Here is an 18,661-nt window from a genome sequence, read left to right on the forward strand (position 1 = left end):
GACTTAATGTGCCTTAATTAATTCACTATAAGTCTGCCTGGAATTTACTCTTACTGTTTATAAGATTGTTTTTATCCCTGATTAGCATTAAAGATGCCTTTCTGAAAACAATGTGTTCTCACTTTTCTGATTTGCCAACTATGTGGCGTTTGACAGCATCTTGCTCATAAAGAAAATAAAAGCTATGAAACCAATGAAAAACTAATTGTCACTGCTGTCCTTAAAATCTGCAATATAGGGGGTAGCTCTGAAATCCAGAGGGAGACTATACCAAATAGACAGAATATATTTTGTAAACATCCTAGAGTTGGGGTTTTTTAAGTTGGGCAGCCTTAGCAAATCTAATATATGAAATAAATAAATAATGAAGGAAATCTATTTGAAGCACCCATACCCTATATATCTTTTGAAAGTGGAAATGTGGTTGCAAGTGGATCTCATGTGCCAGTAGGCAGGCAATTGCATTCTGCACAACTCCGGTTTCCAGGTTATCTTCAAGGGTAGCCATTAATGTGCCCTGCAGTCACTCAAGCCCCATGAACCCAAGCCTCATATTCATGAGGGCATGTGTTCCTGTTGCCATGTTCTTGTGCCCTAAATAGGGCCACAAATGGCACACCAGTCACCACTGTAGAAAGTTGCCCTGCTCAAGGCTTTCACCTCCAAGTCACAGATCTGCACCTTCATCAGGAGTGTAATCATGTCTAGAATTAAACTATACCAGTGATGGCTAACCTTTTCTAGACTGAGTGCCCAAAATGTGCATCACCCCAAACCCCAAAATGCAATGCCTGTGCGGCCCCCGCATATGCTTCCCGCCCCTATGCATGCACGCGTTCCCTGGCATCCCCCCACATGCATGCGCACATGGGCCCCCACACGCATGCGCACATGGGCCCCCACACGTGACCTTCCCCTGCGCATATGTGCTCTCTCCACACCTGCCCCCATGCATGCATGCTCCCCCTGCATGTGCCCCACCCCGCACATGCACAGCCGAGACCCGCTGGCCAGCGGGAGACATGCATGCTGCACGGTGCAGCTGAACTAGGGTGACGGCTCACGTGCCCACAGACACATGCCATAGGTTTGCCATCACGGAACTATACCAACAGTGTACCATATGTATTTTAGACAAAAAGCAACACCAATTAGGTTTGACTTCTTTCCACATTATTCTTACGGCTCCAGGCTTAAGTTAAGAATTTTATCAGACCTGTAGCTTAACTGGGAATTGTAATGTTTGAAAAATTGTACTAAAGAAAGAACTTGGTAGGTAAAACATAAAGTTGTTGGTTTCAGCAAAATGATTTTCTGTACTAGTATAACAATTCTAGCCTAAAGCTATGTATAATTTGTGTGAGAAACTGTGGGGAGGCTGGAATAAACATTACAGACATAGAAGGCGAGTCTATCAGCAGCTTATTTTATAAATTTCAACACAATCCAAGAAGCCAGAAATAAGAAAAAAACATTTCAAGATACTCCTCCTTATTAAATTCACTATAAAGGAAGGTTGGAAATGCTTATAATTGCTAAGATTCTCTATTTACTCTAGCATTAAATATACTTTACTGAAGTCTGTGTAGTTCTTGCTTACTTGATCTTGCCCTTACTTATCTTACGTATAAGGCTTCACTATTTGTTAGGGAATCATCTATGGAAAATAACAATAATGCCAAGGTTTCTATAAATATGATATATCTCACTGAGATATATATATGTTATGTGTACCATGGATGGGAAAAGCCAAATAACATCATATAAAACACTAGTAAAGCCTCGTTTATAATACTATGGGCAATTATGGTTGTCCATGTTGAAAAAAATCCTACAAAATAAAATAGAAGCAACAAAGATTTCTGAACAAATCAGAGATCTGAGTACAATAAATAGAGTGCAAAGATTAATTGTGCATTGACTACACACCAAAACTGACCATCCTAATTACAAACAAAGGAAGAACCACGTTGATATCACCATGCCTGGATTCCTTCAAACCTTCCTCTTTCCAGGTGCTTGGCAAGGTACCAATGGAGGATTATCTTGTTTTGTTTTTTTAATTAAAAACTGAAGCATGTGGATGGAAAGGTTTAAGCCCTCAAACTGAACGAAAATGTGGATTTTGCACACATTAAAATTAGCAACATCATTCACATACTGCACAGTTAATATAAAATGTCCTTCAACCTTAAAACTACTGTTCTATTTAAACTGGAAAGGTAGGAGTTAACATATAACAACCTGGACAAAAATCACAACACCAAAGTATGGGGGAAAGTTTGTTATATTTAAATTAGTAGTTAGAATAATTATTGCCTAAACAATAAATTAAAGATGTATATTTGAAGGATTCCAACATTATTTATCTATTATTAGATTTACTTCCTGCCTTTATTTGTACTAAAAAGGATGTAGATAATACTCTTGCCTATTTTTTTATAACAACTTCTCTGTGAGGTGGAGTGGTTTGAAAAAGAGTGATTGGCTCAAAGTCACCTATCTGGTTTTTCATTAGAGCAGGGGTGTAAAACTCACATCATCATGGCGGCGTCACGTGACATATTTTTCCCATTTTGCTAAACTGGGTGTGGGCGTGGCCAGCACATGACGCATCTGGCCCACAGGACAGGAGTTTGACAGCCCTGCATTAGAGCCTTGATAAAGAACCTATAGACCAGGGGTGTCAAACTCAAGGCCCGTCATGGGGTGCTTAGATTTGGCTCACTAGGCCGCCCTGGAAACAGTGGAAGACCAACCTGTGGTGCCTCTGCTAGCAAAAACGGAGCTTGGGAGAGCCATGGGTTGCCCTCCTGAACTCCATTTTTGCTGGCAGAGGGTTGCAGGAAGCCATCACAGCTAAAAACTGAGCTCAGGAGCTCATTTCCGCTGGCAGAGTGTTCAGGCCACCACAGGTGCCCCCGACACGAATGACGCTGGCCACATCAACCCTGGCCATGCCCACTCCGGCCCTCCAAGGTCAAACACAACCCTGATGTTGCCCTCAAAGAAATCAAGTTTGACACCCCTGCTATAGACTATCAGGTGTTGTTCAAACAAAACGTCTAGTAACCCATGGTAGTTAACTGCAAATTAACAACTTCACAGCTATAGTTTATATCATCATCATCATCATCATCATTTGGTCCTGTGCAGAGTATGCTGGGCCGCAAGTGTTTTCTGGCATATAGTTTATATACAGGATATTATTTAGCCAACCAGACACATTCTAAATAAAAGATGAAGTAACAGAGTTGGGAGGCTTTTCCTAGACATTCAAAATTTTATCACTGGTGAGCATCATGGAGCATGAACTGGTCGGTTATAATATGAAATTAAATTGGTCTTTGCCCAGCCCAGGAGTGAATTTGCCTGAATAAAGTGAGAGCTGCTGCTACTTTGTGAGCATTTTGATATAAAACTTCCACTTTAGCTCCATCTCACTAGGGGGTGGATGAAGAGCAGCAAAATTCTCTGAATATAATATTGTCAGAAAGAGATTTAAGAACAAACCTTATCTGACCAAAAGCTTTTTCACAACTACTTTGCCTCGATGTTGCTTATCAAACATTAATATTCTAAAAGCTTTGAATTTATAGCGGCTTTCTGAGCACAATTGTGAGAAATTCAGTATGTTTTTCTGCTCTCAGAAATGGCTTTTATTTAATTGAATCATCTTTCTAAGTTAGGCAAAAATGAATCTAACACAAGGAGGGCAGATTACTGAAGCCATGTGGTAGAACATGGTGTTCTTTTAATATACTACAGTAAATGAAAACAACCTGAGATATCTAAAGTTCTTTCAATCACTCCAATCATTAGATCCCCTAATTATTTTAGTCATTAACAAAGTCCAGCTTGTTGATATATTTGTTTTCCTCTTTATCTGCACTATGCGATTGGTATCTAACGATCTTGTCTTCTATCCATTTCATAGTCTATTTGAAAGCTGACGTCCCTAAAGTATTGAAGTACAGAGAAGTCTCAGATTAATATACAATACTAGCATTTTTAAAAAGTACACATGCACATGCATATTATTCATAACATTGAAAATCCAGAACTGGCAAAGCAAAGTACGAATCAGAGACCACTATCATCTAAGATTGGCATATAGTCTATGAACACTGGAGGAGAGGGGGAGGATTTTCTTACAGTAGCATGATTAAGAATTTGTTAATATTTATTGTTATTTTTTTAGTTTCTATCTCAGATTATGCTAGTGAAAATCCTAAAATTATTAATAACACTATTATGCAATTATCAAAAAGATCTATGTCACTATCGCTTTGTTTTCCCACTATTTATATTAACAGAAAGTGGCACTTATATTTGATAACAGAAAATTGGTACCTCAAACAACCACTGCATGTTTACAGTCCATTTTATGAGGACATGTCTACAGTATACTTCCAAATACTATGTTCATCAAGCTAAAAGGTTTCAGTACCCCTGCCAGTGTGTACATGTGTGTGTGTTGAGGGGTTAGTGGTAAATTATACACTAAATCATTATGTTCTTTACTTTTCCACTCTATTTTTCAAAATTATCATCAATTTCATCCAAGTCAAACTTTGTAGGTTTTCTCTTTCTCTTAACCCACTAAATTCTCCTTTATATTTTTTTCCTTTTGATTCATTCCTCATTCATTGTCTCTGGATGGCCATATCCATTGAATATACTTCCCAGTGGTCACTCACTTTGATATTCAAAAGACCCATTTATATTTGGCCCCATCTCTTCTGGTTTTATCACACATATTTCTTAAGTAACCCTTTCCCACTGCATTCAACATAACGTTCATGTTCCCAGTGAAATACCAACTCTCACTTTGGGCAACAAAGTGGAGAAAAGCACACACAGCCATTTTCACTTTCTTCAATATTCATTTCTTGAAGCAGACCACATAAGACTGCATGTCTTAACATTTTCCCATCTATTCCCATCTTTAATAAATAATTTACAGTGGTACACAAATGCATCTGTTTGCTCTAACTTTTTGCTATTAAAGTAAAACTTCCAATCGTTCTTTCCATTTTCCTTTGAAATATAACTGTCTTGGATAATTTGTTTTCAAAATATTTACAGCATTTATTATTTTTCTTTATAATACAATGTCCTTGAGTTATACCATTTGTTTCAATTCATATCTTTTATATATCATTCCCATTATTATTAATCATCATAAATATTTTTGTCAGAAACCTTACCTTTAACCCCAATTGATTACTTTTATTTTTAATTTCACCTTCCTTGTTTAGCCATCTTTAGCACCTCCAAAACAACTTTCTAATTTCAATAGAACTGCTCTGCATTTTCTCTGCCTCTTCAAGGCCTAAGGATGTCTAGTTTTCTTTGATTAAATTCTTTGCACCTGCCTTCTTTTCTTTTACACATAAGTTTGATGTACAAATTCTAAGTGTGCAATGAAATTGTACAACACAGAAATGCTTAAACACAGTGAAGAATCCTCAAATTTGTAAAGTGCTCTGTTCTTGATATAAAATCCTTGAGGAGACTGTTCTTCCCACAAGCACTAGATTAAGGATGATGTGTGAATCCACTTCAATTGTGATGTAGGCAGAGTTGCTTCTCTCCTCTGATATGGTTGCATTTTAATGTTACTGGCTTTTTTACTTGGGCTTACAGGGAGATCTCATTCAATGACAACAACTGGGATTGGCTACTTGTGTCAGGACTGCAGTCATATTCCTTTTAGGATCTTTGGCCTGCCACACACTCTATTATTTTACTATGCTGTTTCATTAGTGGGGTAATTGGGAGGGGGAATAGTAAGGAGTAGAATTGTAGAATGTGTTGTTGTCAAAATAAAACATTCCTTTCTAGAAGCTCAAGGTCATTTTTTGTCTCCTGGAACTGGATGGGTGGAATTGCCAGCGTGGCAGTGGAAGATTGGACCATGTGATGGACTTGTGGGTGTGGGGGCAAGATCTTGAACTTTCAACTGGGTGGAAAACGCAAGAAGCTTTCAGATTCGGATTTCCTACAGATGTGCCAACATGTCTCTCTTAATAAATTGGAAGTTTGAGGAAAGTTCTGCCTTGGACTCTGATTTAATTCTGGATGATATTTGGAATGCTGACAACTTGGTTGTTAAGCAAAATGATGCTAAGTAAAACTGTGACCATGCTTATTATCTTACTTTAGCTTTTCTTCGCTTTACAGGCCTGTGAACAGTCAGGCTATGTACAAAGCAGTTTATAAATACGAACGACCTGTATTTGTTTGAAATCATCTGTAAGCCATGCAGAATCAAATCAAATCAAATCATTTATTTATAGTCTTAGATCAATAAACAAAAATACAAAATTTAAAATACAGAAAAAGCAAACAAATTTGAAACGACTAATGATGAGATTAGAGTATCAACCAGTTTCTGCAAATCACACCTGTCCCAAAAAATTTGGCAATCTTTTCAGCAATTCTCCAAGATAGGTCTTACCCACAGTACAAACTGCAGGTCTCTGGGGAAAAAGCAATATTTCAATCTAGCTCCAGTCATCAGAAAAAGCCTATGATGGAAAATCCACAATCTATTAAGATCTAAATGAATTTTCTATCCCAATGCTTCTCTTTACCTCAACTCCCGCAAACAACTAGGCACTTCAAACCTTCTTTGTTAACTGTAAAGTCTTCATTTTTTTTCTGTTCTTCAGATCTTGAAAGTGTCAGGAGCAGTTTTCCATGAATACAGGCTATGCTCCCTATGGAACAACCATTATCCCAAACAACACGCTAGCTCCGATCAAGGCTTCCATAGTGTTCCTCTCTATATTATTAAAAGATTGCACTGAATAAAATATCTCACCAGCTTAACTGGCAATAGACAGCGATATTTCCTCACTACTCCAGCCATAATTTTGTAAAAAGCATTTCCCAAACATATAGATGGGCAAAACCCATCACATACTGGGACTGGATTTCAGTGGATAAACAAGATCCTTCGAGGTATAGGGTGACCTTATAAAGGATCACTTGTCTCTCATGGTTTCTGCTTGCTGGGCAAGATCAGGAAGAATTGATATGTTTCATGTTCCTTCAATAAAATAATGTCACCTCTTGGGACATAGGAAGCCTACCACTCAATCATGGTGCCCGCCCTCTAGAATGATATCACCACAGAAATTTGTGTGTCACCCACCCTAACAATATTCCAAAAGTATTTTGCAGTCCCAGACCATTAGGCAGGATGATTGTGGAGCCCAATCACTGTTTTGTTATATGAGATATACTCCAGTTCCTTTATATTGTTTTTCTGCTTAAAACTGTAAGCCACCCAAGTAATAGAATAGAACAACAGAGTTGGAAGGGACCTTGGAGGTCTTCTGATCCAACCTTCTATTTAGGCAGGAAACCCTATGCCATTTCAGACAAATGGTATCATTCTAGAATCAGATAGCCTTAAAATCCAATAAATAAATATATAAATAACTTTAAAATATATATATATATTTCATTTTCTTTATTAACTTCAGGAAGTTACAGGTTTCTAAATCCTGTAATAAAGCTAATGTGGATTAGTATGGATGGATGGATAGGACTATTAACTGAAAATATCACCATTACTGTAAATGCTTTTAAGAACGGCAACTGCTTCCCTATGCAAAGGAAGACAAAACTGAAGCGCAGCATCACATTTCTTCCATAACCAGTCTTCCAATCAGAGTAGGTAGGCAGGGAGCAAAGACTTAGACCTACTGTGAATTTCAAAAGTAAGGGGAAAAAACCTGTCATCCCTTAAAGAGAACAATGTTTAGTCCAAATGTAGGTGGCCAATATTAATGGTCAAAGTCAACAAGTAAATTGCTGGAGTAAAAATCTATCCTGCAAAGAATGAATATGAATATGAATGTATAGGTATGCTGGTCGTGTTTTTTAGGACACCAGCCTGAAGATGGCGACTTAGACTTTGCCAAAACATAGCCAAGACAATCTCAATCTTACACGGAAAAAGACCTGAATACAACACTGGAAGAAAGGATAAATTTCATGTTGGGGATCAGCAGGAATACACACATGAATATAATATCAAATGCATACCTGCATACATATAAATACATGTATGGAACAACTCAACTTCATGGAGAAAATCTATCTATGTGGTCACTAGAATTTGACATCAACTTGATGGCACATAATCCATAAATCATGGAGCAAATATATATGGATGAATTTATGGTGCAACCACACTGCATATACTATATTTTTAAATGGATCAGGAGAAAATGGGTAAGCTCAACAAAATGCAACCAAAATAATCAAGATCATTGCACAGCTTTTAACTGAGGAAAGATGACAATGTTTGGGTCTTTTTAATTTAAAAAAGTTAATAAGCGGGAGCAGTTTTTCTTCTCTCAAAATACTAGAAATGAGTTGATATGCAAAAAAAAATTACTGTATGTAGTGCATAATTGCAACTATGGAATGTGATACCACAAGGTGTGATCAACTTTTAAAAGGGTATCAGGAAAATTTGTGGAAAGCAAAGTTACTCAACAGTTACTGGTTAGATCTGCAAGATTGAGTGCTATGCACACACTCAAAAGACTGAACTAACCCCAACTTCCCTAGTTTATTATAATTTTATTGTATTTCTTTCTGTCATTAGCATATGATGCTTTATTAAAGTTAAAGTAAAAAAACCATAAGAGCGTTTTCTTAATCATATAATAAAACTAATAGGAAAAAAGAATTTGCCTACATATTAAATAGATCTCTCTGAATCAGAATGTATTTTAAGTGGAACAAAATTGATTACACGTTGTAAAATGAAACACATGTTTGTTATAATTGATGAATTATTCTTTTCATGCTTCATTAAAAACTGTCCACTACCTGCTTATAAAGTTTGCTTAACAACTCTGATGAGAAATCTCTTAATATTCTATGAAGAAGAGATTCTTACAATGAATCTTCCATTATACAATCACTGCCGATTAACTGGCATCACTAGTACCATCCTAGGAAAATTAAAATAAATATTTTGATTACAAAAGGCAGTATCAAATAATTTAGTTCATCGTAGATTCTTGAACTGATGCTGAATGTCCTCAAAAGTGGCCATTGGTGAATGAGTGGGGGCAAGGAAGGGCAAGTGGAAAAACATGCATCATGATATAAATGTTATTTATGTACTTGTGTGCGAAATTACTAAACAAGGATAGGCAAAAGTTTTTGTCATGTGTATCTTCCGCATTGGATCGATCCAAGTAGGAACTATAACAAAATGATGTGGGGTGCCTTTACTTCAAAAAAAGAACAGCCCTATTCAAATTTCCATGAAATTTATTCCCCTAATCCATTTTAGTTTTCTTTTCCAACTGTACTTCAATAAACCATAGCCATTTTTTATTTTTATTAGCAATTGTAGAGTTATCTAGCTTTAATCAAGAATAACCAATTCATGGCTCTGCTTTATAGTAGTTTAGATTTATTTTAAACCCAGTCGGTTTCTCTCAGCTCTCTCACCTCACCGGGTGGTTGCTGTGAAGAAAATAGGAGGAAGGATTACATTTGTTCGCTGCCTTAAGTTATTTATTTAAAAAATAATAAAATATATCTCAACTACATTGTTCTAAGGCAGGGGTGTCCAAACTTGGCAACTTTAAGACTTGTGGACTTCAACTCCCAGAATTCCCCAGCCAGCTGTCTGGGGAATTCTGGAAGTTGAAGTCCACAAGTCTTAAAGTTGCCAAGTTTGGACACCCCTGTTCTAAGGTAAGGAGAAGAATTCTGCAGAAGCAGCAAATTTAGAACTCAGCCTCTAAAGTTTAACATCTTGTATAGAAGACAAATTCTGCAAGAAACTACCGTAAATGTTTCGTTAAAAGTTGTGTTCACTCACTGTAAAATAAATGTAAAGGCTCATATAAAGTCATAGTATTGAAAAATTGATTTAAAAAACCTTGGAAGAATAAGAAAGGTGGCATTAGGGACAACCTAGCCTTCCAAATCATATCTGGATAATAACTTACCTTCTTTTCTAACCATTTCCTATCTGTTCTAGAGCAGTACAGCTAACAGGGAATGAAATGTCACTTTAAAATTGCTTGAAAGCAATTTTTCATACAGTATCTCAGATACCTCAATTGTTCTGGGATCGTAATGCATGTATGATTATTCTTTTTGTCTCCATTCTTAAGAACCAATATAGACAATGGCACAATACAGTATATTGGTTAATACTGATTGTACTTTCATCATAAATGTTGTCTGGGCCTGCCAAGATTTCCTGTATGCGTTTTCCTTGTAATCACACATTGAATGTAACATCAGATTGATGTTGAGTTATCCTTTTCAGGGAGGACTAAAATTTCAATCACAAAAGAACTTTCTGTAGAGGCAAAAATACTCATAAAGTTTTAAAGAGCAGATATATTAGTTGGTCTTCTTTCAAATGAACTTTCCCTGAATTTTTTTTTAAAAAAAGCTATGTAAGGAATAAAGTACTGAAAAAAATAGGATATCAAATACTTCTCCCCTCTCTGATTTCACCAAACCTTCACTTTCTTATGCTTTAGTCTTAAAATTGTAAAACATACATTATTTATTAAAATATTTGAATTAGTTTATGTAATTTCTACACAGATTTATTTCGTTGTTTTCCATTGTATGAAATCAACACATACAGAACAGGAGTGTAGAGGTTTTGGAGTAGACAAATTGAACAGAGGAATTAACTTCAATTGTTGGTGCTCCCAAAAGCTGTCATGTCAGTGTAATATTACTTTCTATAAACTCTTATCAAATTTTGCTAAACCATTCTATCAAATGGTTTAATAGAATAAGCCATTATTTTCATTTGCATTTATTACAGTACAAAAGGAAGAATTAGAACAACTAGAACATGAAAGCTCAAAATGTCCATTTCCATTTAAAATTCTGTGAAAAAAAATCTTGACTTAAACCCCTAAAGTGATTTCATAAGCTCCAAAATCTAAAGTGATTTTGCTTTATTATTTTTTCTAACATACATATCTTAAACATGTTCTTTAGCATCAGGAACTGTTATGTGAGGTCTCCATTAATGTTCATGGCAGAGCATCTCTCTGCAAAGGTTGGAATATTTGTATAACCAATAACCTGCAACAATTGCTTCAGAAGTAGATTATGGTCCATTATGGAACTATAATCGTTGCCAATGTATATATGTAACAAAAGCTTTTCAAGCTTGTGCCAGGACCCCAAGGAACAGGATCAAACACAATCTCATTATAAGCATAGGTTTGTAAGATCATGACTATGTTATTCATTAAAACAGACAAGCAAGTCTGTGAATAATAACCTAAGAGAGAGAAAAAGAGAAAGCTTGGTGGGGAAAAAATCCATCTTCTTCCTTATTCTATCAACCTAATTTCCAAACAAAACAAACAAAAACTCAAGGAGTTTCTTTTTACACTCCATAAGTTCTGGATAAGATGCATTTGGGGGGGGGGTAATTTATCTGAACTTCTGATGCTTAAAAGTAATATTTTTTAACCCAAGTAAAATCTGTGCCTTTGCGATTTTATCTCTCAGCAATTATTCTGTTGGTTTAAAACTTCCCCCTTTCTCACTCACCTGTAGATACCTACTTCCACCCATATCTTTTGCCTTTTCCTTTTCTTATTATACCATAAAAAGCACTCTTTGAAAAACATGAATATGGGAAAGGACTCGATTTCATTTAGACAACCTTTCTCAATATGGGCTTACCAGATATAGTATATCAAGCATTCATATATTTGTTAAGCTTTCATAAAACCTATGCATTGTGTATTTTACAAATTCAATACAACTCAACAGCTCCAGGGGTTAAAGAAAGCTGAAATCTACCTGCTTCAAAAGTACTATGACCCCCCCTCACCCCCTTCTAATAACAAGGCCTTGAATTCTCCTAAATACTAATTGTCATGAACCCTAAATTTGTCTTTATCATAACATCTGACAAAAACATATCAATTCCAAACATTGTTCAGAGAAAACTTAACTAACAAAAAACGTTTTTCATATGAAAGGTATAAGAAATTCCATCATGTAACTATTATGAGTGACAATATAGTTGAGTAGAAAAAAGTAGTTACTATTCCTGTGATGCTTTGAGCTCTGAAGTAATATTCCACAGTGCTGGTTTACTTTGTTTAGTTTCCAAAGCAATAGAATAGCATTTTAATTAAGACGTGGTTGCCATGAGGATATTGTTAAACTATTAAAGCAGCTAAACGTTTAATTATCATTGAGTATTAATGAACAACCTTGCCTTTTCATCTTTTATGAACATCTTTTAAAGTCAAGGCAAATTTCAGTGCTTCATATCTTATAGAGTAAAATATTCATATACAATAAGTGCTCTTGGGAAATCTGTAATCTTTGTATTAGAGAAACTGCCAGTTTGTAACAGAATAAAAAGCAACTTTTAGTCTAGAGACGAATCCAAATCAAATGATTAAATAGGGATCTCAGAAAAGACATAACATTAAGTGTATTGCTACAACTTCATAAATGTAATGAAGAACATTTTAATTGACCCCAGTGATTGGTTGGGATCTGCAAAATAATTTATAAAATCAATGTTATGAATTTCAGCAATCAACAAACAAGCATTAAAATAAGCAGTTACAATCACTGCACTCATTTGAATGTAAAGCAAAGAGCAAAAATACAAAGGCCTTTAAATGCTGTGCAAGGAAACAATTCAAATCCTTTCTGCCACATACAGGAACTGGTACAGGATATCTTCCTTGGGATTCCTTTTATCACAAAAAGCAATCCTAAACAATAATTTTCTAAAGATTATTATTGTATCTGCATATGTTTCAATAGCTTTTATTATCATATCTGCATCTGCTGTAATAGCTTTTTTTTAAAAGCATAATGGTAAACAGTTAAAGTACAGAGCAAAAAATTGTTAATACTGTATGCTAAAAAATTTGCAATAGTAACATTTCCAAGACAGGTGAAGGAACAAAATTATTTTCTACATACAAAGATGTCTTTATACATGAGATGGTTGCAGTCAACCATCCCCAACTTCTGATTTCATAAAGAACAAGGCCTGAGTTCAAGAAGAAGTTAACTGCCATGATAGAAACTTAATAGCAATTAAAACAGTCCCACTGGCTGCACATTAGCTTCTCAAATAGACTCATTTGGTATAGTTAAAACATTTAGTCTTAGTTAAAAGGTTTACTTTTACTTAAAGGAAATTTGGGGCATGTTGTTAAAACAATCACAGGTTTCTCAAGCATTATTAGCTTGATCTCTTCCTCCTTCCTTTTCAAATTACCTCGCTGACACCACCCTACTGCAGCATCAAATTCTCTGCTGTAGATGTTCACATGCTATTATTGGCACACATGCATGAACTACAGATTAGGACCATTATACCAGAGGGGGAACTGAGCGCAGTGAGAAGAGGAACAAAATATTTCTGTCTCTCTCTTTCAAATGTAGGGATATAGAGTTGAACATTCTCATGTATGTCATCTGATTGTATTGATGATAGTCATCACACAGCTCCAGTATAGACCAGACAGTGTGCTCTACCACTGGGCTTCCATCTCTCCATATATACCTCATGTGCAGAGAGAAGGATCCCCCTGCTTGTTATGTTACACAGCCTCCAAAAACAGTAGCCCTGCATTTGGACACACAATAAAATCTATCCTATAGGAAAGGAAGGGAAGCATATCTTTATTAGCAAACAAACCCACGTCTTACACATAAGAACATATTCTACAGCAAACAAGCCCCATGCAGGTTAACAAGTGAAGACTACTGTTAAACTATATATAAAAGCTGAATACGTGTAAGGAGGGAATAAATCCCACTATCTTCCCTGTTTATACACAGAAGAATATAAACAAACCACACAGCTTTTACTAGCAGTAGTACTATCACACACAACCAGCCTATTCAACTTTACTTGCCCAGTTTTCCTTTATTTACACAATGTAACATTTTTTGGTAAAAGAGGAATAACAGGCATGTAGAAGTTCGCAAGCTTCTCCATAGTAAAAAAAAAAAAAACACCTGACAAGAGGCAATACAATACTAATGTTCAACCAAAACCAACACAACCTATTTGCTCTATTGCTTTATCATTTAGTTGATTCCCAGGAAATTGGACTCGGGGCAATTAAGATTCATAAGCTAAATGCTTTTAAAATTGTATCTCAGGGAAAGTCAAATCTAAATTAGATCAATCCAGGCTTTTAGACGTTCAGCTAGTAGCCTTTGGAGCAAGTGCATTGCTATACAGAAAACATCTCCTCTTACACATTCTTTCCAAAACAGGGACAGGCATATTCTTAAGCAGAATGCCTATAATAAAAATCTATTTGGCTACTGCTAGGAAGCTATTTTGTCCAGATCACCAAAGCGGATTGAAAATGTTTGGGTAATAACTGAAAGACTTGGTGAAGGGATAGCAAATGGATTGTGGTGTTTAAAAGCAAACCTCCAGTTAAAAGTGTTTTAGAAGGTTCTCTGTGTATTCCCCCCCCCACCAGACAAGCTACACATGCAGGATCCTTAAAAGAATCATAAATAGTATACTCATCCAGCACCACAATGGGAGACATAAAAAAACAGATTAAGAAAAGGTATGTTTCATCTCAATCCTCATTTTACCTACTCTCTAAGGAAGGTAGTGCTTTCTCCAAGGAGTACACAGATGTGTATATGTTAAATATCCAAGATGCAACATGCAAGGTGTATACCTGAACAAATCAAATTGCACATACATTACTGCTTAGAATACAGGTATGTATGTATGTATGTATGTATGTATGTATGTATGTATGTATGTATGTATGTATGTATGTGTCTTGTTTAAATTAATAAAAAGGAATAAAATTTCGCTATATTGAAATCGACGCTACTAAAAGCAAACCCTCAAACTCAACCCTCCGGCCGATTGTCGCTCGCTGCCTCGTTACTTTTCCCCTCCCGTTCTCCCCGGTCCCCAACCCCATAACGCTCCTCAGGCACTCACATGTCGGTGACTTTCTCCCGCTCGCTCCTCTTGCCGAGCACGGGGAAGGACACGAGGCTGGCGGCGGCTTCGCTGCACCAGATCCGTTCGGGACTGCAGGCGCACGAGGTGGGGCAAGCGGAGGCGAGCAGCCCCCGCCAGGCGCCCAGCATCAGCCAACACAAGCTCCAGAAGCCGGTCGCCGTCGCCCGGGGCGAACCCTGAAGCCGCCGCTGCCGCCACCGCCAACACCACCATGCCCTTGGCGAGGACCCCATGTCGCCGCCGCCGCCGCCGCTCCTCGGTGGCTCTTCTCCCCGCCCGCCAAGCGCGATCAATCCAGCTCGGCTGCCGGGACACCGAGCCGTCAGTCACTCGAGCATCCTTTCCCTCTCCCGTCCGGGGACAGCCTCGCTCTCGCTCTCTGCCTTCCCTCGGAAGGCGGCAACTTCTGGGCTTCGGTCAGGCGGCCAGATCTCTCCCTGGCGCAGCGGCTCCCTTCGGAGAGCGTCCGAGGACCAAGCCTGGGGGAGAGAAAAAGAGAGAGATGCCCTGTGAGGCTTCCCCTCGCCGACTCCGACCCGCTTCCCGCCCCACGAGCAGGGGGCGCCAGCGGTTCGCGCCGAGCGGGTCCACACTGTCCGAGCGAAGAAGCGCCCGACCCGGGATAGCGACAATTAGAGGTAGCGCAGCCCCTCCTCCTCCTCGGCCAGGTGGCCGCTGCCCCTACCTCGGCAAAAGCTGCAGTGGCGCCGCCACTCAGCTCCGCTGCTCCTGCCCGGTTCCCGCTCGCCGCTCCCGGCGCAAGTCTGGGGTGAAAGGAGGAGGGGGCGGTGGGGGCGTCGTCGCTTCTCTTCCTCCCCCCCCACCAGCCACACACAGCAGACACACACACACACACACACACACCAGGCACACGCACAGGCGCTGTCACCCGCCGCCGCCGCCTCCCGGTCCACGCGCTTGCTGATAATAAAGCACCCCGGCTCCTGCTGCAGCCCCAAACCGAGGGAGCTGTCACCGGTGAAGTGACGTTGGGCTGCTGACGCAAGGAGGGGTAGAAAAAATCCCCCCCCCAAAAAAAGCCGGATTCTTTTTGAAGGAGGGAGGAGGGAGAGGAGAGGAAAAGAGGTGTGGGCAACGAGATACCAATAGTCAGGCGGGGAGTGTGGATACAAACACACACAACACGCGCGCACGCGTGAGGATGAGCGAGACAGTCCGTCGCCCTGGGCAAAAAACCTCCAAGCGTATCGGTGTGTGTGTGTGTGTGCACGCGCTCTCTTTCCCCCCCCCCCCCCACCTTCTTCTCTCTGTCCCTTTCCTTCTCTCTCTCTCCCCCTTTCTTTCTCTCTCTCCCTTCTCTTTTTCCGTCTCTCCCTCTTTCTCTCTCTCCCTTTTCTTTTCTTCTTTCCGTGTCTCTGTCCCTCTTTTTCTCCCCCCCTTCCTTCTCTCCTTCCGCCTGTCTCCCTTTCTCCCTCTCCCTCAACCCCCTCTGCTTCTCTCTCCCTTTCCCTCTCTCTCTCCGTCTCTCTCTCCCTCCTTCTCTCTCTCTTTCTCCCTCACCCCTTCTTTCCTTCTCTCTCCCTTTCCTTCTCTCTCTCCGTCTCTCTCTCCCTCTTTCTTCCTCTCCCTTTCTCCCTCCTATGTTTCCTTCTCTCTCTCTCCGTCTCTCTCCCTCCCTCTTTCTCTCTCCACTCTCCTTCTCTCTTTCTGTCTCTCCCTCCTTCTTCTGTTTCTTTTTTTTAAAATAAATCCTGCAGTTTCTCGCTGCCGCGCAAACCCGCGCACGGGCAATAGCAGCTGCGCCTTCTCCCTTCCAAAATACGCCGGGACGTGATCTGAATAACACCCGGCTTGACCTGCTATTGAAACGCCTCCCGGCTCTTCCCAGAAGGGAGGGTGGCTCTCCTCTACGTTTCGCCGCCTTCCGCAGTGCAAGGGACGGCGGGCTAGTCCCGCTTTTCGCCTCAGACGCGCTCGCCAGTTGCGGCAACTGGGGACTTTCTGCGGGTCCTTCGGGACGGCCTGTGGGCTTTCCTGGGCTAGGAGAGGATGTAGCCCGGGATCGTCGGTGTTGACATTGTTAAGAACCCGGGAGATGGGTGGAAATGCAACATTCCTTTCACCTTGTCTGCCTGCCTGCCTGGCGGTCGGGCTACTCAGCGTTCTCCACTGAAACACACGCGCGTGTATGTCACATATATGCATGCAATATGTACACACCGATATCTTCCGCGATGAAAATGATGGAAGGATAGACAGACAGATATCCATGCATGCACTAATAGGGAATATATTCTTCTTTAAGCGTCTTGAACGCCCTGGCACGTGTGATGGATGGCAGGCATCAAAACAAGTTGTCGCGGAATCTGTCTTTTCATTAGCGGTCGCTCCCTTCCCCCCTCCCCCTCCTCCCCTCTCTTTCCGCAGTAATTTAAAAAGAAGCCGGAAAAATGCACCGCAGTGTCTTCAGCCAGGAGCGAGGTCTGGCGCCACCGTGTGCCTGAAATGTGAACCACTCGTCGGAACGAAAAACAATCTCATGCGCGCTTTAGGCAGAGAATGTCAGGTGGAGGTGGACAGGAAAAACCTGCGAGCGCTTTTCTTCCGTTTGCCATTTCTTCCCCGGAAGCCAGGATGGCATGTCTTCTCCGTGTATAAGACACTACAACAAAGTATTTTACTCCCTGAATTTGCTCTCTGGTCGTGATTTAACGCATTTCTTCAAGGACAAATATTTTTAATTTTAAAAAAATCATTGAAGTATTGTTCAATTTCAGTGGTAAGATTCACTTTCAGTGCAGGGGAAAAATGAAATTTCCAGTTCCTGGAGTAGCTTCTATGCCTTTTTTTTTTTAACACCCACCATCACCACAAAAAATAAAGGGACTCAAAGAACCAGGTCTTCAGCGAGTGTGATGGGGAACAACAACACATCACTTTCTGATAAATAGGTATTTTGTAATTAACCAAGTTCATCACAGTGGCCACTTTGTGAAAGTGTTGCAGCAAGCTTTGGGATGTACCCTTTTGTCCAAATTTCAGTTATTCTTTTGTGGTATTGGATTTAGAAAACTATTCAACTCCCAAATGAGGGTATGTTGTATCCAAATGTGGATTGTGTACTTATCTTACGTAATCGAAAGAGGGAAAACAATTAAAAACAAAATAATGTGTCTCCAAATAAAACTCACATTGTGTTACAAAATATCTTTCAGGAGATTCACAATGAACCTAATCTAGACCAGAGAGCACAGCCACATTTTCAATGCCTTGTGAAACGCTTGTAGGATTTTAAAAATGTCTGGATGGATGGTATTCCAGAGGGTAGGTGCCACATCAACAAAAATTGTGTTACCAAAGTGGCATTCATTGATGTCTAGGTTGTATTTCAAACAGCGCCTTGCAGAAAACTAGGAACTATTGGATCTTGCAAATCACTTGGGACATGTGGGTGTACTGAGATGCACTCATCACTGCCTGTGCCACTGCATTTTGGACCAGCTGTTGCATCCAGGTGATGATCAAGGACAGCCCCAAGCAGAATGAATTTCAGTAGTCTGACCATGAGGTGATTAAAGCATCCAAGGGCCTCCCATTCTAGAAGTGGGTGCAACTGGTATACAAGATGAACGTGTGCAAAGGTCCTCGTGGCCACTGCATCTTCAAGCTGTTAGTTCAGGA

General features: G+C 39.6%; 1 protein-coding gene across 10 annotated transcripts in view; it reads right to left on the reverse strand.

Annotated features, from left to right (window-relative positions):
- Positions 1–16,300, reverse strand: part of NTRK2 (neurotrophic receptor tyrosine kinase 2) — a 222,669-nt gene extending 206,369 nt beyond the window's left edge. For 8 of the 10 annotated variants that reach the window (XM_081945223.1, XM_081945230.1, XM_081945226.1 and 5 more), the window contains exons 1-2: positions 15,705–16,300; positions 14,996–15,498 (exon numbers count right to left, since the gene is read on the reverse strand). In XM_081945223.1, the coding sequence (XP_081801349.1) occupies positions 14,996–15,252 (257 nt within the window). In that variant the 5' untranslated portion in view covers positions 15,253–15,498; positions 15,705–16,300. The remainder of the gene's footprint in view (positions 1–14,995; positions 15,499–15,704) is intronic. The other 2 variants (XM_081945224.1, XM_081945225.1) reach the window with 2 other exon arrangements.
- Positions 16,301–18,661: the final 2,361 nt, after the last annotated feature.

This window comes from Natrix helvetica (assembly GCF_964273705.1).
Source record: "Natrix helvetica genome assembly, chromosome: 2".
Lineage (NCBI taxonomy): Eukaryota > Metazoa > Chordata > Lepidosauria > Squamata > Natricidae > Natrix > Natrix helvetica.